The sequence below is a fragment of the Oculina patagonica genome, chromosome 1, assembly GCF_052425735.1.
Source record: "Oculina patagonica isolate OP01 chromosome 1, crgOcupat, whole genome shotgun sequence".
NCBI lineage: Eukaryota > Metazoa > Cnidaria > Anthozoa > Scleractinia > Oculinidae > Oculina > Oculina patagonica.
This window is the reverse complement of record NC_135758.1, coordinates 2,609,005-2,631,489: the sequence shown is the minus strand read 5'-3', so window position 1 is coordinate 2,631,489 and position 22,485 is coordinate 2,609,005. Positions and strand designations below refer to the sequence as shown.

At 42.1% G+C, this 22,485-nt stretch overlaps 1 protein-coding gene and 1 pseudogene across 1 annotated transcript; both read left to right on the top strand.

The window, feature by feature from the left end:
• The first annotated feature begins 396 nt into the window (after window positions 1-396).
• Window positions 397-3,634, top strand: LOC144652357 (uncharacterized; annotated as a pseudogene).
• Window positions 3,635-11,899: 8,265 nt separating this feature from the next.
• Window positions 11,900-22,439, top strand: LOC144664003 (bile acid-sensitive ion channel-like). Its single transcript, XM_078525135.1, has 12 exons — window positions 11,900-11,977; window positions 12,372-12,393; window positions 13,344-13,506; window positions 14,116-14,210; window positions 15,028-15,191; window positions 15,605-15,691; window positions 17,753-17,861; window positions 19,046-19,124; window positions 19,571-19,628; window positions 20,535-20,608; window positions 21,308-21,383; window positions 21,712-22,439. Exons 1-12 carry the CDS (start codon window positions 11,963-11,965, stop codon window positions 21,865-21,867), a joined length of 1,098 nt encoding a protein of 365 aa, XP_078381261.1. The 5' UTR covers window positions 11,900-11,962; the 3' UTR covers window positions 21,868-22,439.
• Window positions 22,440-22,485: the final 46 nt, after the last annotated feature.

Below are 22,485 nucleotides of genomic sequence, written 5' to 3'. Positions count from 1 at the left end.
AACAGACCGCGACGAAATTTCACAACGCGCGAAAGTTTTCATTCGAATTAACTTTAAAAGATCTGCCAGAATGTAAGGCATGAACATCGCAGATGGTGACGGCCTAATATAATATATATCGAAGAATTTAGTTCGCCGGGGCCATCTTAAAGAACCGGTGTTTATGGTTCGTCCGTTGTCAGACGCGCAGGGCAAAACGAGACCAGAGAAGCGATCGCTTCAACCAGGGCGGACTCCGATTGAGTGCTAAGGAATGAAATAATTTTCTCTTAGCTTACTATTCAAAATCTTTCCTTATGGTATAGTGCAGAGTTATCCGCTGGTCATACCGGTACCAGGACTCCTCTTGAGTACACCCGCTGACCGGGGACTCGCGTGCTCGGCCGAACGAGTCGGCCATGTTTATGTTACGAAACACTGCGGACAATTTAAAGTACTAAACGAGCTATTTCTTGCCTTATGGACTTCTTGTAAGTGCTTTTCGCTTCGTTAGATTAATCTACTTGTATTGTATTGTGATTTCTCCGTTCTTGTTCGATTGTAGAATGATTCCTTCATCGTTGACATTAAAGTGAATTTTGTACATCGAGAAGGCTATTTCTTCATGAAGGAATCATGGTAATCATCGCTTGTACCGTCCCCGCGTGTGACTTCAAGACCGATGACGTCTCAGAGGCCGTCGCTATCGCTCTCTTGGCAAACCACGGCCTAGTCCATCAACGCACATTGCCCACCGTCGCTGGACCTTCGCAACCGCCTGCCCCACGTGGCCCGAAACTCGACCGGCCGAAAGTAAATATTGGCGTCTCGACCGAGGAATGGAACGTGTTCACCCGCCGCTGGGAAGTATTCTGTACAGGATCAGGCATTGATGAAGCATCTGCGCCCTCCCAGTTATTCCAGTGCGCAGAAAATGAGCTCGGCGACAGTCTACTCAAAGCCAACCCGAATGCTGCCTCCAGTACTTTAAAAGACCTGCTAGATGCCATGCGTTCTCTCGCCGTAATCCCGGTTGCAACCGGTGTCCTACGCACCGAGCTGCTGCAACTACGTCAGGAGCGTGACGAGCCATTTCGCGCATTTACAGCGAGGGTACGTGGGAAGGCAGAAACCTGTGCTTTTGCTACAAAGTGTGAGTGCGGAAAAAACGTCGACTACACTGACCACGTAATACGAGATGTCCTTCTTAGTGGCATATTTGACCCGGACATTCGCCGGGAAATTCTTGGAACCAAGGATGTATTGAAGACCCCAGTTAATGACGTCATAGTCCTTGTGGAAAACAAGGAGATGGCACGTAATGCCCTTCCGTCATCAACCCTGTCCGCCGTCTCTTCGTTCAAACGCCAGCAGGATCCACCGAAAGAGCCGAAAGAGCCTCCTTCAGCGACCCCGTCTCGTGTGGATGAGGCCAGACAGGCGACCTGCCCAGACTGCAAGAGCCTCTTTAAGATCTTCACGGAGGGGACTCGGGGCTGGAACACCAAACCACATACAGTATGCATCAATTGCTACAGGGTTCGCCGCCGCAGGAAACGTCCACCTCATACACCCCGAGCTCCCCCACCTACCAGCCAGGCCTTCGAGTCAGATCCAATTTCCCAGATTGCTGCGTGTCAATCCAGCAGAACCCGCCGGCGACGTCGCCACAATCGTGTTCCTGCAACACATGGCACCGTCGGCAGACATCCGCCCCTGCAACTCGCCCATCAGGTCTTCACTAAGGGTGAGTGGAAACGAGCGCGCCTCAGAGAACACCCCAGAGTTCCTATCACCATCTCTATTGACATCTCAGCCCAGTCCAGATATCGCAACCCCACCCGCACCTCAAACACTCATGCGGAAGTCTCGGCCATCGCTGACACCGGCGCCCAGTCTGACATATGGTCAATGAAAGACTTTCTAGCCTGTGGGTTCTCGCGTGACGAACTACTACCCGTCAGCCTTGGCTTGTCAGCCGCCAACCGCTCTCCCATCTCTATCGAGGGGGCATTCTTTGCCAAGCTCACAGCAAAGCTCCACAATGGTGAGGGGACTTCCTGCCGCTCCATGATTTATGTCAGCAGCTCTGTCCAAGCCATGTACTTATCGTACGACTCATTACTGAACCTTGGTATCCTGTCCAAGGACTTCCCATTGCCCCAGACAGTGGACACGCCGAATGAGAGATGCCACACCAGCAACCCTGATGCTGCCCATGCCACTCGTGAGCCACCGTCCATCAATGCCATACGGTCAATCAACGACGGCTGCAACACAACAGGTGACCAACATGACATCACATGCTCTTGCCCTCAGCGTGACGCCACACCACCACGCCCCTCAGAGCTGCCATTCACCTGCACTGCAGAAAACAATGGGCAGATGAAAAAGTGGCTACTTGACAGATATGCCTCCTCCACGTTCAACACGTGCCCTCACCGCGCATTACCCAGCATGGAGGGCCCTCCGATCGAGATTCATGTCGACCAGACTGCCACACCAAAGGCATGCCACACCCCAGCCACCGTGCCCCTACATTGGCAGCAGCGAGTGTATGAAGACCTCCTGCGAGACGAGGCTCTTGGTGTCATAGAACGCGTGCCATATGGCGAACCTGTGACATGGTGCCACCGAATGGTAATCACACGGAAGCATGATGGCTCCCCTCGTCGCACAGTTGATCTCTCCCCACTAAACAAGTTCTGTAAAAGAGAGACATTTGCTACCGAGACACCCTTCCATCTTGCACGTCGCATCCCCAAAGACACGTGGAAGACAGTCACCGATTCCTGGAATGGCTACCACAGCGTACCTCTGCGCCAGTCCGATCGCCACTTGACCACCTTCATCACCCCTTTTGGCCGCTGGCGGTACACAAGGGCACCACAAGGATTCCTCTCGTCGGGAGATGGTTACAACCGCCGCTTTGATGCCGTACTGTCGACCTTTGAGCGCAAAGAACGCTGCGTCGATGACACCATCCACTATGACTCTGACCTCGAGCAGCACTGGTGGAGAACCATCGACTTCCTCACACGTGTAGGTCAGGCCGGCATTGTGCTAAATCCGGACAAGTTCCAGTTCGCCGAGAGGAGCGTCGATTTTGCAGGATTTAGGGTATCAGACTCCACCATCGAACCACTCCCAAAATACCTCGATGCCATCAGAGATTTTCCCTCCCCGACAACGATAACGGATATTAGAAGTTGGTTTGGCCTAGTCAACCAAGTGTCCAACTATGCTCAGCTACGTGACATAATGGAGCCATTCAAGCCCTTCCTCAGTCCCCGCTGCAAGTTCTCATGGTCCCCTCAACTGGAGGAGGCCTTTCAGTTATCTAAAGAAGCCATCCTCTCCGCCATCCGTCAGGGCGTGGAGATCTTCGACATGCAGAAACGCACCTGCCTTCGCCCCGACTGGTCCAGGCGTGGCATTGGCTACTTTCTTTTACAGCAACACTGCAGCTGCCCCTCTGGCATCCCAGACTGCTGCCCTGGGGGATGGCGGATAACCCTGGCTGGTTCACGGTTCCTGTCCTCTGCGGAACAACGCTATGCGGCCATCGAAGGTGAAGCCCTGGCTGTCGCATGGGGCTTTGAGCAAACTCGCTACTTCACCCAAGGTTGTGATAACCTCGTCGTCGTCACTGATCACAAGCCATTGGTCAAAATATTTGTCGACCGCACGTTGGACGAGATAACCAACTCCCGATTGTTCCGTCTTAAACAGCGTACCCTTCCCTGGCGCTTCGACATCAGACACCTACCCGGCAAAACCAACCATGCTGCTGATGCAACGTCAAGGCATCCTTCACCGTCAGGCTCAGCAAATAGTACCTCCCTTGGAGTGTCCAGCATCCCTGACCTAGTAGAATCGGCACTGATGGCGTCCATCCCCCAAGACACTCAGGAACTTGGAACCATCACATGGTCCCTCCTCGCGCGTGAGACAGCTTCAGACGCCTCACTGAGTCCACTCCTGCAGTTGATCGCACAAGGGGCACCCAGTCTTGCCCGCGACAACCCCTCTCTCGCGACCCTGTGGCCCATCTGCGAGTCCGTGTATGCACATGAAGGTGTCCTCTTGTATCAGGACCGAGTCATAGTCCCCTCGTCTCTCCGCTCCCGAGTGCTGCAGACCCTCCATGCCGCTCACCAAGGAACATCCATGATGGAACAGCGTGCCCGTGCCATAGTTTATTGGCCCGGCATGTCAAAGGACATCCGCGACACTAGGGAAAGATGTGCAGACTGCAACAGAAATGCACCCTCACAGACAGCCACGCCTCCTCTCCCTACCACGCCACCGTCAACCCCATTTGAAGCCGTGTTTGCCGACTTCTTCACCTACGGTGGCCGCCACTACCTGATAGTAGGTGATCGCCTTTCTGGCTGGGTAGAGGTGTTTGGCTCCCCAGCGGGCACAGCCCTTGCAGGCGCTGCTGGCCTCATTCGCCACCTCCGTTCCTTCTTCGCCACGTTTGGCGTACCAGAAGAACTTTCCAGTGATGGTGGCCCAGAATTTACTGCAGGTTGCACAGAGGCCTTCCTCCGTCTCTGGGGAGTACGACATCGTGTGTCCTCTGCCCACTTCCCTCAGTCGAATGGCAGAGCAGAGGTAGCAGTAAAAACAGCCAAGCGCCTTCTAATGTCCAACACTGGCCCAACTGGTAGCCTTGATCATGACCGCTTCCTGCGTGCTATGCTGCAGCTACGCAACACACCCGACCCGGACTGTAATGTCTCCCCAGCGCAGATTGTTTTTGGCCGCCCTCTACGAGACACACTCTCCTTTGTGAACCGGTTGGAGAAATTCTCGAACCCTCATGTACGCCCACTCTGGCGCCAGGCATGGGCTGCCAAGGAACAAGCTCTCCGTTCACGGATCACTCGCACCACCGAGTCCCTCAAGGAACACTCACGACCGCTACCGCCCCTAGCCCTTGGCCAAAAAATGTTTCTTCAGAACCAGCATGGCACCAGCCCCACCAAATGGGACAGATCAGGGATCGTAGTAGAATCCCTAGGCCACGATCAGTACCGAGTAAAGGTAGATGGCTCCGGACGCCTCACATTACGCAATCGTCGTTTCCTTCGTGCCTATACCCCGGCAAGCCCCTCCATTGAGCCGCAGCCTCGGGCACCACCCTCACTGTCTTCCTCCGTCAGCCCCACCGTGCAGCTGCCACCCCTGCCCCAACGCTCAGCGGAATCAGGCTCACACCCTTCGACGCCTCCACCGCACTGCCAGGAGAAACTCACACCTCTACCTCAAGCACCTGCACCCCTCGATGTGTCCTTGGACGACTCTACAGCACCCACTACAGAGGGACCCACACTGGCTGATAACACTCCGTCAGGACATGGGCCACCGGAGGTCCCCACTTCAGGCACTGTTCCGGCCCCAGCAACAAAAGTACCACTGGCATTGTTACCAGAGTCATCGTCACCCCTGCCAGCACCACCACGCCCCTGTCGTGAACGTCGGCCACCGAAACGGTTCGAACCTGAGACAGGCACATGGTGCAAGATTGAGTCCGCCAACCTACGTTAGCCTGTAGCTTTTCGGACTAGGGGGGGATGCAGAGTTATCCGCTGGTCATACCGGTACCAGGACTCCTCTTGAGTACACCCGCTGACCGGGGACTCGCGTGCTCGGCCGAACGAGTCGGCCATGTTTATGTTACGAAACACTGCGGACAATTTAAAGGACTAAACGAGCTATTTCTTGCCATATGGACTTCTTGTAAGTGCTTTTCGCTTCGTTAGATTAATCTACTTGTATTGTATTGTGATTTCTCCGTTCTTGTTCGATTGTAGAATGATTCCTGTCATCGTTGATCGTGACATTAAAGTGAATTTTGTACATTGAGAAGGCTATTTCTTCATATAGAGTATTCGTGTTCCTTTTCATTAGTAAGATTTGTTCCTGCAAGAATACGTGGAGTCGAAAGAGAACTGCTAAATCTACTGTTGTCCTTCTCGAAATGCGGCGCTTGAGTGTTCTAGCATGCGGTATGCAAATGTGAAACTAAAAATCGGCTTGCAAGAATGAAAGAAGTGCCGTATTTCTGCAACATGGCTATAACTAAGCCCTTTGATGTGAAGAATACCTTTTTTTTTATTCGGGGGGTCGAACGTTGGTTGCCGCAGAAGAATTATCTTTGTTTGTTTCGTGGTTTCGGCCGACCACGCTTTGGAACGCGACATGTCATCGGGCATTCCATTTACAAACGAATATTTATACGGTAACTTATAAGAAACCAATAAAATAAACGCTCGAAATGAAGCACAGATAATTAATTAAGGCTTCGATGGTAGTTTAAAGGAGAAGTTCACTCCAAAATGACCATTTATTTTCTTTACGCCAATAAAAAATTTACACAAAGATATGTTATTCGCCAAAATTTCAGCCTCCAACGTTCGCTATAGCCCTACGAAATCTTTCCCAAAACTCGGCAACTGAACGCCGCCATCTTGGAGCTAGTAATGTATGCGTGACGTCAAAGAGCTCAGCCTGAAGTTTGGCGGGAAAATTTTAATAGTCAAAACTACTTGTGTTTTGTATTTCTTGGAACCCTGTTTGAGCAAAGAGGAGCTGCGAAACAGGCATTTTGACAAACAAAAGCCACTACGAAGAAACAAGGAGTTTCGAGTATTGAAATTTTCTCGCCAAACTTCAGGCTGAGCTCTTTAACGTCACGCATACATTACCAGCTCCAAGATGGCGGCGTTCAGTTGTCGAGTTTTTGGAAAGATTTCGTAGGGTTATAGCGCACGTTGGAGGCTGAAATTTTGGAGTCGACTCCCGATAACTCGAACCTTCAAGGGAAATTGAAAATGGTTCGAGTTATCGGGAGTTCGAGTTATTGAGAGTTGAAAACAAATGACCGGAAATAAAAAAAAAAAATGATGTTTACTGATTACTGATTTCATACAATGTACCAGTGTACATTTAAAACAAGTTTAATCAGAGTATAGAGAAGCCAAAAGAAAAAGTAACAATATATTTCTAAGTCACTGTATAAATCAGAACGTAACGCAAAGAAAAACAAAGAGAATCAGCTTTTAATGTTGATGGTTTCAAAGAGAACAACTCTATACCCGGATCTATAGGCTACTGCTGCAGAGTTTATGCGATTTACTTCTTCGATAAAAGTCAGTTAATTCGTTCTGGCGATAATCCTTAAACGTTTTCTAAGGTTGAATTGAAAGAATCGGTATCAACCTTCTCCACAAACAAACTGAACGTCTGCAGGGGGTCTGCAGCACGTCAATGGCGTAGCACATTTCGTGTTTTGAGGGGCGTTTCGGGGACGGCTCTGACCCCTCTGACTCGTACTCGTGACGATTTTATTTCAAAATAAATTCAACGTTTTGAACTACAGTACACTGTTTGTTTTGACTTGTCACGTATTGCCAGACATGATTCGAGTTATCGAGGGAAAAATTATATAGAAAATGACCTGAAGGGAAACGAAAATTGGTTCGAGTTAGCGGGAGATTCGAGTTATCGAGGGTTCGAGTTACCGAGGGTAAAATTACAGTAAATGTATAACGGAAATCCAGGGGAAATCGATTTTGGTTCGAGTTAGCGCGAGGTTCGAGTTAGCGAGGGTTCGAGTTATCGGGAGTCGACTGTAACACATATTTGTGTAAACTTTTTATTGGAGTAAAGAAAATAAATGGCCCTTCTGGAATGAACTTCTCCTTTAAGATGCGAATATACTGCGTGCGCGAGGATGCGCTTGGATTGTTGGCCACGATTGAAATCACTCGAAATTAGATGGCATTCAAAATGGCGGATTAGGCTCTTGAAAGCGCAAAGCATCATGGTTGACTAGGATCCTTTACGGTGAAACACCTAATGGCTTCCCTATTCATGAGCATACTGAAGGACAACTGAGAAGCGTTGAAGTAACTAAATAATATATAACATTGTATTAACCCCCAACTAATCAACCCAATCTGTGTAACTCCCTAGGGAGTTATACAGATTTGTTATCCTGCTATTGTCCTTCCTAGGACAATAGCTTCAACCTTGGCCTTGTACGCGGTTCATAACCACGGTATAAACGCGAAGCAATTCGAAGTTGTGGACAAAAACTAAACTTTTATTCCTTGTATTGCTCTAACTAGGGTTCAACAGCTGAAACATGAAAATTATTTGTACCTGCAAAGAAGAATATATCTCATTGAAAATTCTACAACTCAAAGTATCACGCAGTGTTTACAATTTCAATGAATGAATTCATGTCGTTTTCAGCTGAAGGAAAATTTAGCCCTGTCCACACTGACCAGGGTAAATTTGAAAACGCATCTTTTTTTTCCCCTGTTAGGCCAACCATCCAAACTGAAAGGGCGTTTTCGGTCACCGAAAACGGTACTTTTCAAAAACGCTCTCCAAAACGTCGGCTAGGTAGTGTAGTGTGGACGGCGAAAACTGGCGAAACCGGGACTTTTTGAAAACGCTGCCGTAAAAAAAGGAATGTCAGGGATTCTCTGTCAAAACAAAAGGTTTAATGAGCTTAACAATAGCTATGTGCATGCGTTGTAACTCTACGTGCGATGAAGCGTATCGTTTTCAAATTTACCCGGGTAATGAGAACGGAAAACATTTTATACGGCGTTTTCAAATTTCTCCGTTGTCAAATTTACCCGGGTTACTGTGGACAGGGCCTTAGTGATGAATAATAAAGGCAAAAAAGCATTCATATTCAGTTTGGGGGAATAACAAACAGTGAGTTTTGTTTCCTCTCGACCCTCGTATGTTTCCCAGGGTTTCGCCTCGGGGAACATTAAGGGTCTCGGGAAAACAAAACACACTGTCTCTGGATGTCCCCCCTTGGGCCAGTCATTAACTTATTATGTAATTGCTAATCTTTAGATTGATAATTTATGGGTTCTGTTGATTAACAATTGTTACATGCCTTAAGCTGTGCACTATCTAGTTATTATGGTGCACGCGAAAGTTTGGAGAGCACGAAAAAAGCGAAGAGTTCGCCGAGAGCAACTCTAGCTTTCAAGTAACCTACGGGGCTAGCAACGACGATTGCAGCAATACTGTGTAATTTTTACGTTTATTAACTAACTTATCTCTTGTAATTTTGTTCATTTTTTTTTTTGCATTATTCTCATTTTAGTTAGACGAGCCACCTAGTAGGTACTTTCACGATAATGGAACGGGCATATTTCGCGGGACTTAATTTTCGCGATTTGGCCAAAAAGATACGTTTAAAACATAAAAATACAAAAGAAAACGTTAAAAATAAATTTTCGCGGGTCTTTAATTTCGCGATATTTTGAAAATCGCGAAAATTAAGTTCCGTGAAACATAAACACGTATAAAATACTCACAGTACTAGTTGACGAGTCTTACCTTCGACACGCACCTTGACACCGGAAGCCATTCCTTGCAATTGTATATAATAATCAGTATACACTGAAAAGAATGAACATTTGAATACTTATAATTTGCTAAAGATTGTGCCGAAAATTCGGAAACGGCAAGACACTAGAATTCAACTTTTGGAATTTACTTGCAAACTTTTAGGCGGTTCCATTCCTTTTCATTAAATACAACGAAAAATTCAAACTCCGAAGCTACAAGCAAGGCTGTTTCTGAAAATCCTCCTCAAAATCTTTTCGTCTCAAGAAGCCAACGAGTGCAAAAACGGCACGCTTTACCAATCAGAAGCGAATTATTTTCCCGCTTGACCAATCAGGAGCGAGTAATTTTGCCTCCGATCAAAGACAATTAAAAAAAATGCCCTCTACATCAACCATTCTTCTTTCAATGATTTTGCTATTTATGTTAAAAAAAAAAAACAATAATATCTGCATTGGTATATAGTTAGTTATCCAAGATAGGTATATTAACGAGATTATTGCATAAACGTACATTTCAACATACAAATACTTTTTCTATTTTGGCATAGACCTTAAAATCAAATTCATTTAATAACCAGTTTTTTTACTTATTTATTACTGCCTCGTACCCAGACGCCTCGCTCTTTGTTCTCGCTTTGTTACAGCGAAAATCGAGGCGCCTGAGGAGGAGGCTGTATTTATTACTTTATAAGTATGTTGCTTTATCATAAGCTTCTATAGCTGTTTATTTAGCTAAGACTTTTTGCATTATTATTTGACTCTTTTGTTTTACTTGTGCTGATTCTAAGAAAACAATTATCATGTTCAAAGCATTTACATTGTGTTTTGTGTGGTTTGCATTATGTTTGTGTTTAATTATAAATGTATTTTACAAATGCACATGTGCACATATTTAAAATGATACGTCTTTTAATATAAATACCACTTTGGACTTAAGAATGGGATCGAACATCAGCATTAAATTTGCAACCTATATAAAAGTGTGCAATCCAGTTGTGTGAATAGTAACAATTAAGTTTAATCAGAAACCCATAAGGGTTGAAACGTGTAACTCCCTATGATTCGCACTGCACAAAGTCTTTGCACTTTCGTTTCCATTAAGTACCATATTTCGAAAATCAGGATAAAAATCTAACCAATCAAAATTGCAATTTCTGGATTAAATTCACGGCGCACGCTATCTCGCGCTCGATGGCGTAATCTTGTTTTTGAACAATTTGGTTGAATAAAGGTGAATTTGGTTATGAAGAACTGTAGGCGACAAAATCCGTGGACGTTTTTTTTTTTGTTAGAAAGTTATACGATCACAGAAAATATAAAGCTCAATATAAATGTCAAGTTCAGAAAAGAGTTTAACGTTGGTTTTATTTTAAAGCTTGTTTACAGTTTTAAAATGATGTTGCAGTCATATTATTTGTATGCAGTCAACTCTCTCTAAAACGGACACCGTTGGGACCGGCTCCAACTGTCCGTCTTATAAGGAGGTGTCCGTCTTATAGGGAGTTAAGTTACAATAAAATAACTGAAAAGTGGCAGGGACAGGACCAACACCAGGTGTCCGTCTTAAAGAGGTGTCCGTTAAGAGAGAGTTGACTGTATGCTGTATATACAGCATCCGTTGTTCCCTAGAAATGAGTTGTAGTTATGGCTTTTAAAATGGGAAGCTAACTGAAACGACAAAATGCGTACATGGCGTTAATTGGGAAACCTTCACAAAAATACTTAACACTATACTTCACTGTTTAATGAAATATTTAATTACTTTTTTGTAAGCGCAAGGTATACGCAATTAAGTTAAGACCGGTTCGTTAAGAAGTGTTTTAGATCCATGTTTATTTAACCAACGCATTCAGCTGTCAAAAGGTTTCTTTTGGCTTAATCCTAAACATGTGTTTACAAATTTATCGACCAGTAACTACAAGGAAACGTGCAGAAAATTGTAATAAATTACCTGCTCTGAAAAACTAATATTATTCAATACATATACTGTACAAAACTGAAGTTGATATACCTTTCAGTACCGAAATGATTACGGTTTACACAATAAAAGACAATATTGAAAAGCTCTTCTTTAAAGAGTCTACCGAGTGATAAAGTATTCTTTTTGTAACTCTTAAAAATTTGTCAATTTAATAATTAATCGCACGCACATAAAATAGTCATGAAAAGGGTTAGAGAAATTCTTAATGTGTTTACGTTCACAATGTTCGAATTGAAATTATATGCAAATGAAAAATTCAACACCTTTCTTGTATGGAAACGGCGATTTGAGAAATATGGAAAATATTGATAATGATACGCCAAACAGCTTTAAGAAAGAGTTGGAGAATTTTTGTTCAAGGACCTCAGCACATGGAATCTTTCAAGTTTCATCGTCCACGACAAATACAAGAAAATGTTTCTGGGTGTTGCTATGTTTAGCTGCGTTTAGCACGTCCGTTTTCAATATAACGAGCTTTGTTAAGGAGTATCTAACGTTCCCAGTTAAAACCGAAGTTGATGTGGTATATGAAAGTAGTCTACCTTTCCCGAGTGTTACTGTATGTAACTTGAACCAGTTCCATAGATCAAGATTGCAGAATGACTCCAAGATGAGGTTAATATCAGTAAGTATCTTATCCCTTCGCTTTCAATTACACCCATGTTTAAAAATATGTTATAGAAATCCTTTCAAATTGGCGAATCGTAAGCGTGTTGTCACAAAATATGAAATTCTCCATTATCTGAATGCGATTCCTGTAATATATGCATTTTCCTTTAATTTACCTCAGTAAATTAACTAACACAAATTTTATGTCAAAAGTTTATGTTAACTGAAAAATTCAGTTGTGAACTAATTACGAATATAAAGTACGTTACAATAGTGATCAAGATCTGCATCGATAGTCGTCAAAAAGAACGTAGCTTTAAAGTCAACATAATTTAATTTCTGTTGAACTTACGATTTCTAGTTGTTATAGTGGTATGTGTTTTTAAATATATTTATCCTTTTCTTTTCAGGAGAGATTGTTTAATAACTCAGGTTTGTAAAGAATATTAATAATTTATTGATGTGAAGAAGTTTGCAATGACTTTTATAACTTAAACATAACTCCTATGTTCAGGATATTTTTCAAGCGTTATACGAGTAATTATACGTTTGCTCACGCGTAAAACACGAGCATAAGCATTAGCACACAAAATGACACCCGCAAGTATAGTACCTTGTCAACGTCTGTAGGTTAAAGGCTGGTTCTCATATGATCGCCCCGATCGTCTCTGTCGCATCTGTCGCTTCATAAAGTTTGCTTGCGATCGGGGCGATCATATGAGAACATTACAGAGACGATCGCTAACGTCTGCGCGATCGGGGCGATCGCTACGGTCGTCCCTGTTCTATCCGGGCGGTCGCGAACGATTATATGAGAACTACTTTCACAGAGGGGGATGATCAAAGCGATCCAAACTATCCCATGGTGCATCAGTATTACCCAGAACTACGTTTCCGTTTGGCCTCCCTTTTTCTCCTTCGCCGTAAAACGGCAATAACGAGACGATAGGAGGCCACGAGGTTTGCTCTTGCATCGAAGGCTGCCATAAGCGATATCGGAGTTTTGAAAAAAACACACGTACGTCGATCGGAATAAAATCGAATATTCATAAGCGGGAGCAAAGAAACGACCATGAATTATTATCTTGTTTGTTTAACCCTTTTTTGCATATACGTACCAGACGATCGGGGTGATCATATGAGAACCCCCTGATCGCTTCCAATCTCTTTGATCGCCTACGATCGTCTCAGTATTTGCAAACGATCGATGCGATAGAGACGATCGGGGCGATCATATGAGAACCAGCCTGACATCTAAACTAGCTAGCCTTATCCATGGGGCTCAAGGCAGTTGAACTGTGAGTCGAGAAAGACGTCTAGTTTTCCTATGTAATTGAGGTTAGGTTACTCAAAATAACTGAAATATTTTTGGCACTCTGTAGATTTAAACTTTAACTCAAAGCTTGCCACCTCAATGGGACTTCAAACGGCAGCAGCCGAAAGTAACAAATCACTGGAATCATTCGCTCACCAAAAAGACGATTTCATCGTTTGGTGTGAGGCGCGAAGAATGGCAGAGTCTGCGACAACAACATGCAGTTCAAGGTAAAGGTTGTTCCGTTTCGCTAAGGGCGCTTTTCATTTGTCAGACCAGTATAATCGACAACAGAATTCCGTTGTTAGTCAGATTTGTCCTGTCAAATCGGTCCATACATAAAATAATATTACACATTGTTATGGTGAATATGTAGGAAAACCTCGTGGAAAAGGCCCATTCAAAACCACCGGACCGGCCGGTCAGTTCTGACAAATGGAAAGCAGCCTGAGTATTGTAATTCTGAGTCTCAGAATTTTTATTTGTCCCATGCTCGTGTCATGTTGAAAACTTCATCTTCATTATTTATTACCGAGCTTGAAATTTACCGGCCATCTTTATTATTTACTACAAACGCGTGTCACATATCAACCTAGCAAATGGCCAAGCTCACCAGGAGTCTCTTGTAGCTCAGTTGATTAAAGCGGCCACGCGGTATCTGGGAGGCCATGGGTTCGATTCCCGTCGCGGACTCAGAATTTTTTCTTTGTCCCATGCTCGTGTCATGTTGAATACTTCATCTTCATTATTTATTACCGAGCTTAAAATTTACCATCTTTATTATTATTTACCACTCACCTTTTTATTATATAATTCTTGGTATATTATTTCCTTCGTAGGAATTTTACCACTCTCTTGGGTAAGATGAATGTATGTTTTACATTTAATGGGGGAAACGCGACTTTAAAAGTAAGAGATGCTGGGTACCTGTCTGGTAAGTTAAATGTTCGTTTCTTTCACCAATATAAAGGTAATCAACATTTCTTGTTTTCATCGATAAACTTACCTTTGAAAGTTAATCTTATTAGTAGAGTCACAGAGGTGTTGTAGCTCTGGTAGCGCTTTCCGGTGAAATATCCTCTTTTAAAAACTGAGCGTTTTAAGAATGGTTTTAGTAATAGGTTAGCTTTTAGATATAATTTCGCAGTTAATTCTTAGTTTTTATATAGTTTGTAATATAATTGTCATAATATTGTAACTAATTTTTAATTTTTATTCATTCCTGTATTTAGCTCTTTTTTAAATATTTAATATTTTGATATGTATTTTATCAACTGAAATCCAGACTATTCATTTATTTATTTATTTATTTATTTATTTATTTATTTATCCTACTAGAGGACCTAAAGAGCAGCTAATTTCTTTTTAAGTCCTTTCAAAGAGAGGCATAAGTAAGGGCCCTGTTTATCGGACTCCCATACGGCAATTATGTAAACCAGTGTAACTTTTGAAACATCTCCTTCATTATAGATATTTAAACGTGTTAAAATAAGCAGTTGTTGCTGTTGTTGCACCCTGGCAAACCACTTAAATTATTATGGTGCTTAAGGTTAAGAGCATGTTGAAATCTGTGAGTCTCTCTACAAATGGTGTCTACTTTTGCTCTTGTTTGATCTCGCCACACTGCAATTATAGCCAGTTTTCATTACCGTACCACGAAACCAAACAGGCTTCCTGGATTTTGATATTTGAAACGACTTTCCCAGGCTGATAACCCAATACACATAAATTTCTCTCTTCATTGTTTGCAGGTTTCTCTTTAATCCTTAATATTGAAGCTGATGAGCATCTGCCGAATCCCATGGAAGGTTCTGGTGCAGTGATAGTCGTGCATCAGCCGGGAGAGTTAGCCGAAGTGGAAAAAACTGGATTTATTGTGGCACCAGGAACATTAAACACAATAGCTCTCAAAGGGGTGAGTTAATTGTTTTGAGACTGAACTTATGACTTAAAGAGTAAATTTGGAATTGAATGTTACGCATTTATCAGTGATTTGTTGCCCAAAAAAATGTAAATCCAATGCCACAATGGCACGATCATAAACTCAAAATTGTATTTCTTGCATTAATTATAATTATATAATTATGAAGGGGTAAAATGAGAACTGGGATTTGGGAAAATGGGGTTTAGGTCATTGGGAATGGGAATCGCTAACAAATAAACAATAAAACTGAGACTGGGATTTGAAAAAACGGGAAAACAATAGGCTTGGAAATGAGAGTTGGGCAAACTTTGCCCCCCCCCCCCCCACCCCCCTTCAGGACCCTGACATTATAGCTTGCCTTGAAAGTAATACTCTTTTCCTTTGTAAATGCTACTTTCTTTCAGAAACGCATAAAACGTCTGGGCTATCCATATGGAGGGGGATCTGACTGTAGAGAAGATACAGGACAAGGTTCACCCTATTTTCAAAAAGTATGTGAATAAAAAAACGGTGTTCAGTTTGATATTCAGTTGCCTGCCGATTTTATTGTATTTTTTTATTTCTTTTATGTGTTAAAAATGTGAATATTGTTCATCGATCATGGTGTAAGATAGGAATGGACGTTTATTCACTATAAAATGTTTTTTTCTTAAAAAGTCAGCTTAAATGTTGTCTCGTTTTGTGAAACGTTTCGGGAATAACCCCTTCATCAGTCGCAAAGTTAAGACCGTTAAAAGCGTTAAGCGATTTATTCGTTGGACGTTTATTCGTTTGTCTCACGATAGAATCGCTTTCAGAACTTGATCGCGACGTTTACTGCTAGTCTTCATATGGCGATGAGGTCGATTGTTTGCGCGTCCCTATTTACGCACGTCGGTACGCTGTGATTGGTGCATTCACTTGAATCACTTCCCCACTCAGGAATTTATATCTACTGCAGTTTTACCCTACATTAAAGGCGTATCAAAGGTTCTTCGCCGCTGCCTACAACAACAAGGCGTTTGCACCGTCTTTAAATCTGACACAACTCTTCGGTCTCACTTAGTGCGTCCGAAAGACGCCCTAAAACCAGGCAAACAAGACAGTGATGTCTACAGAATTCCATGTGAATGCGGCAAAGTATATATGGGGGAAACATGGAGAGCGATGCAAGGCAGGATAAAAGAACATGACAGAGACATACGGCTTGCTCATACACAAACCTCCTCAGTTTCGGAGCACGCAAACGAAACGGGGCATGTTCCTTTATGGAATCAAGTCAAGTTTATCGATCGTGACCCTCACCGATATACACGCAGGGCCAAAGAGGCTATCCAAATAAGACTTCATCCTAGTCACATCAATAGAGACAGCGGGATTGAAATTCCTGAAGCATGGAGGCATGGATACCTACGATCAGAAAACACAACAGCCATTCAACTACAAAGAAGACTTCTGAGGGAACAACATCTGTTAGTCGGAATAATAATGAGGATCGAAATGCACCAATCACAGCGAACCAATATGCAAATTTAGCGACGCGCAAACAATCGACCTCATCGCCTGATGAAGACTAGCAGTATTGCAGTCGAAACGTCGCGATCAACATCTCAAAGCGATTCTATTGTGAGACAAACGAATAAACGTTCATTCCTATTCTTTGATGTGTTTAAGCATCGTCTAGAAGAATATCATGTGATAATTATTAGTTTCTTTGTGCTCAGGGCCCGGTCCAGTAGAACGGAATCGCGCAATCGGTTGTTTTGTAGCTTTTGCTATTTTCGTAGTCTTCTTATGCTTGAAAAATATATAAAACGTATAAATATTTACCTCCTTGCTTTTTGGTTGTAAACGTGGGCCTCGACTGCGACTCTTTTCACATAAACAAGAAAAGGATTCTCTCTTCAAGACTAGGTGGCTTACCAACAGTATAAGTGCTGCTCCACCCTGGATGGGATGTCAGTCCACCGAAGCGTTACCCACAGCGTATGATTCGCCGGTGCCCGTTTAAACTCCTGGATTTAGTGAGGCACTATGAGAGTAAAGTGTCTTACCCAAGGATAAAACGCAATGACCCCAGAAACGGCTCAACTCCGGGCCGCTCGATTCAGAGCCCATTGCACTAACTCATTAAGCCATCGCGCGTTCTATTATCAGGAGAAGAACTCAGTCAATGTTGTCATTGTTAAGATTGGTCATTAAACCTGTTTCGTTTAGCTCGTCTGACAACCTTATGATTGACTAATCGCAACTTGCCTGCTCGCCTGCCTGCCTGCCTGCCTGCCTGCCTGCCTGCTTGCCTGCCTGCCTGCCTGCCTGCCTGCCTGCCTGCCTGCCTGCCTGCCTGCCTGCCTGTCTGCTTGACTGACTGACTGACTGACTGACTGACTGACTGACTGACTGGTCGTGACTGACAGACTGAATGACTGACTGACTTACAATTTTAGTAATTAAAATTTACTGCAAGTCTGACAAAATGACATCTGGCCGACTGAGTTGCAAACGTTTCAAACATTTAAGACCTTAGTGTTAATATTTGCAATGAACAATTTATTTTCTTTCCTCGTTTATAGGAATGCTTGAACAAATGCGTGAGCCGCCATGTTTTGGAATCATGCAAGTGTCAAATGTACGGGTCATCTTTGGAGAATAATGCCTGCAATTATTTAATAGGAGAACAGGGTTTGTATAAAAAATTGAATGTTTACAATGACTTGAGGCTTCCTTTAGACTCCTCGTGGAGAAAAGGGCGTCAACAATGCTCCACCATTTAACTCTGTTTGCTGCCGCCTTCTCTGCCGTGTTTTAGCTGATGTTAGCTTTCTTTAACTCCACCTCAGTTGACAGTTCTCTTGATCTTAGCAGGAATGTTTACAATAAGTTTATATTACAATGGAGTTTACAGTCGCTGTGTTTAAATTTATATGGTGATAATGGTATCTTACGAAATACCGAAAATACGTAAAACTAAATACGGGAAATATGTAAACAGTGTAAAATAAAATAAAAAAATATGCTACGCTTAAAAATGACAACTAATAATACAAGTAGAAAAACTAATATGTTTCTTCGCGTATGTTAAGACCTTCGGGATCAAGTGTTCTGCCTTTTAAAATTAAAAAAGCTTCCCTGGCCTTACGGATTGAGGCTCGGTTGGAGAAGGCTTTTTCGATGGGGATTAATTGTATGTCATTAGCAGTGCGGTTAGGCGAGGAAATGAAATGTTGTGCGGCTGTAGTGGGTTTAGATTTACTGTTAGGGTTATCTGTGGTACGGCGGAGTTCATTAAATCGGTCTTTTAAACGTCGTTTAGTTTCTCCTATGTATTGTAAATTATGAAGAGGCATGGCCAACACGTTATTGGCGAAAGTTTTGGATCTCCAGATATAATGGTTAGAAACCTTTCTTAGCAACAAAAAGGAATCAAAGACTTTTTGGCCTGGTTTCAAAAAAAGCTCACACTAACGGTTTAATTAAGCGGGCTGTCAAGTTACGGGTGAAATTAACCGTCCTAGCGAGTTTCGTTACGAGCGTAAGCCTTTCGTCGGAACAAAATGTTGGAATGTGGGCTGCGTATGTGTATATATATAACGTAATGGAGTTACGTTTTTGGAGAAAGCACAGTAGTATATTTGTTTAATTAATTAATTAATTAATTAATTAATTAATTAATTAGTTTAGCGTTCGTTAATCCCATGGAAACCAAGTTGCCGATTAAAATAAAACCTATAGTTTCGTGAAACTCGTAAATGTTACAAGGAACTTATTTCTTTCTAGTAAAACCCACTTTTTTCCTAAGACAACATGGTCCAAATGATTTGAATTTGCTTAGTTTCCGATCTGACTTTAATCTTATCCAATTCCAGCGCAGTGCATATTTTCTGTCTCTGATGAGGTAATGGCGTCTACGGGAACCTGCAAGAATGAATGTCCATCAGCTTGCACGTAGGTATTTTCCTAATTGAATTTGCATTTAGCCTCCCTTGTCACTTGCTTACCTTCCTCCTCAGTCACTCACTCAGTCACTCAGTCACTCATCACTCACACACTCTCTCACACACACACACACACTTCGCTGGCTAGCTCGCGTACTGAACTACCCTTCAACTCCCCTCTCCCCCCCCCCCTCAACGGGCCACCAAGGTTGATCCGCCTTATGAGGAATGAGGGTAAAAATGACTCTCAGAATGCAGGAAATGTGGAGTCGAACAACTTTATCAAAATGTCCCGGGGGGAATACCCCGACCCAGCCAGACGATTACGTTTCCGGCACTCGCACCCACCCATGAAAAATCCGGCATGCCTCCGGCCCTCGAAAAGCTTTACAAATGACACAGATTGCAACTCTCTCTTTCTTCGTGCAACCACCAATCAATAATTTTATAAAACAGGCAGGATTTACTCATTCCAACCATTACGACTGCGTTTTGGCCATCCAAGGAATTTTTGGTAAGTTGTTAATATTAACGCAGTGTAACTTAATACAATTTATCTTACGGTACATGTATTCATATTTATTCATATTTCAATGATAAATTACCTGAAAATTTTAATGATTACTTCGCAAAAATAGATATTTACATGATTACAATACACGTACAGCTTGCAAGATACATTTAGATGATCGAAGAACAAATTATGGAAAATTTTCTATAAAATATAGAGGGGCAAAATTATGGAATACTTTTCCAGAAAACCTAAAAAATCAGAAATCTTATAGCTCATTCAAAAAATCTATTAAGATATATATACAGTCAAGAGACCATCCTGATCAGGTATGAATCGCTATAATTATTCTTTAATTAATTGATAGATAAATCACGCAATTGAATGACAATAATAATAGTAATTGGGGATCCTTTTTGAAAAGCTCAGTAGAGCTTGCTAGGATCTCCTGCTATTGTAAACTACTGAATGAAATGATTGTACTTTTGTTATGGGCGAATAAAGTTGATTGATTGGTTGATTGATACATGCATTAATTATCTTCTCATATGATAACTTTTGAGCCAGGAAAATCTATGTTATCTTCTGAATTTCAATGACAATTTGAGGGATATTTTTTATTTACTTTTCAGTCCAACAGCGAAACAAGATTAATAAACATTGTAATGATCTGCGCTAATCTGTCAGATAAAATTTGCTTAGATTCCACAAATGCAGCCCGAGTAACACATCTTAGCTTTAGAGTCTATTTCATAACATGAAAAAATTACAATATGATTTGAATTTTTTTGAAAAAAATAGTAATTTGACAGTAATAATTTTACATGCATAAAACCTTAAGTTAATTTGATTGTTTAAGTTTTGTCAAATTATTTCACTAACTAGTACACCTTTTTTATCATTGTGCAGCCAATCCTAACAAAATCGTTAAAGGCAACTAATTTCAGCCAGACGCATATTTTGAAGGATCTTCAAACGGCAAGGTCAGAAAAGCTTGTAGACATTTATGCTACTTCATGTTACACTGTACATGACAAGATATATTTATAACTAAAATGTCTTTATCAAGCTTTATGACTTTTCCAAAAAAATTATTGGGAAAAGGAGGAGTTTTTCTGGTTTTATATTCGAAGTTGTTAAAGGGACTATGTCACGTCTGGGTAACGTTTATTTTATTAAGTTTTGCCAAATACTTGCTATGAAATTGCGAAGAAATTAACTCTATGGATGTAAGTGAAAAATCCATAGCTTCATTGCAACCAACTGCGTTATAACTTAAAGATTCAAGCAAACGAGACTAAATTTGAAAACTGTTCAGCATAACAATTTTTCAAAAACCCTTATTGCAATTCATTCAATCTTCGTCACTTTTGGCCATCCGTACCTTCTTTTGTGTTTGCTGTGTTTTTGAAATGTTCCTTCACTTTTTTAAGAGACTATTTTCATATTTTACCGAATTCGATGGCCATTTCCTATGAATACATTTGCCAAAAATCCGTGACACAGTCCCTTTAACTTTTAGGATCCGTTTTTTAATGGGGGGGGGGGGGGGGGCAACAGCAAATATATATCCAACGTGAATCTTCGGCTTCGGCAAATAATTACTCTCCTCGCTACTGAAAATTACAATATTTTGCTCGTCCAATAATTGTTTATATTATTCCTGTTATTTTTGCTATCAGAAATAACCTTCTAAGAATAGATGTCCATTATTCAACTATGCTTCGTGAACACATAATACAAAAGGAAGAATATACGGTAGGTCTCTATAATTAACATTTTTCAGTGTGTAGTAAAAATTACAACATCATTTACACTCGATCTACGCCTTTCTCGTCCCCAGACCCAAATGTTCCTCTTAGCCGGCGGGGCCTGTGCAAGAGGAACAAGTGGCTCTGGGGACACATGATTTGATTTTAACAAAGGGAGTTTGAAATCTAGCCAATCAAATCAACCGCTTTAAATTTTCTCAAAATAAAAAAAAGATTTATTGCAAGCGCTAAAAAATAGGTTGCAACGTGTAAATCTTGGTGATATCGATAAATTATATTGATTGCCTATAAATATATTTATATTTTCTTCACAGATCAAGAGTCTCACCTCGTTCATCGGAGGACAGCTGGGACTTTTTGTGGGAATGTCCATATTGACAATAACTGAATTTTTCGAGTTTTTTATCACGTTATTAATGATGTGCTTCACCAGTAGAAAAGCAAAGGCAGTTACTCTTCGACAAGAATAAGGTGAAACACCTAATGGCTTCCCTATTCGTGAACGTTCTGAAGGGCAACTGAAAAGCGTTGAAATAACTAAATAATATATAACATTGTATTACCCCCCCAATGCAATGCAGTTTACTATTGGACGAGAACGTATCACGTGACGCGCGTCAAATCTATATAACTCCCTAGGGAGTCACACAGACTCATTCTGTTATCCTACTATTGTCCTCCCTAGGACAATAGCTTCAACCTTGGCCTTGCACGTGATCAGGACTTGAAGGTTCGAAACCACGAAATAAACGGGGAGCAATTCGAAGTTGCGGTCAAGAACTAAACTTTTATTCATTGCATTGCTCTGACTAGGGGCTCAACAGTTGAAATATGAAAATTATTTGTACACGCAAAAAAATTCATTTGACTCAAAGAGAATATATCTCAATCAGTCAATGCAAATTCGAAAACTCAAAGTGTCGCGCAGTGTTAACAATTTCATGTCGTTTTCAGCTGAAGTAAAATTTTGTGGTAAATAATAAAGACAACAGAGTGTTTATATTCAGTTGGGGGAAGTAAGAAACAGTGGGTTTTGTTTCCTCTCGACCCTCAATGTCCCCCCCCCCCCCCCCCGTTTTCTCCTCGGG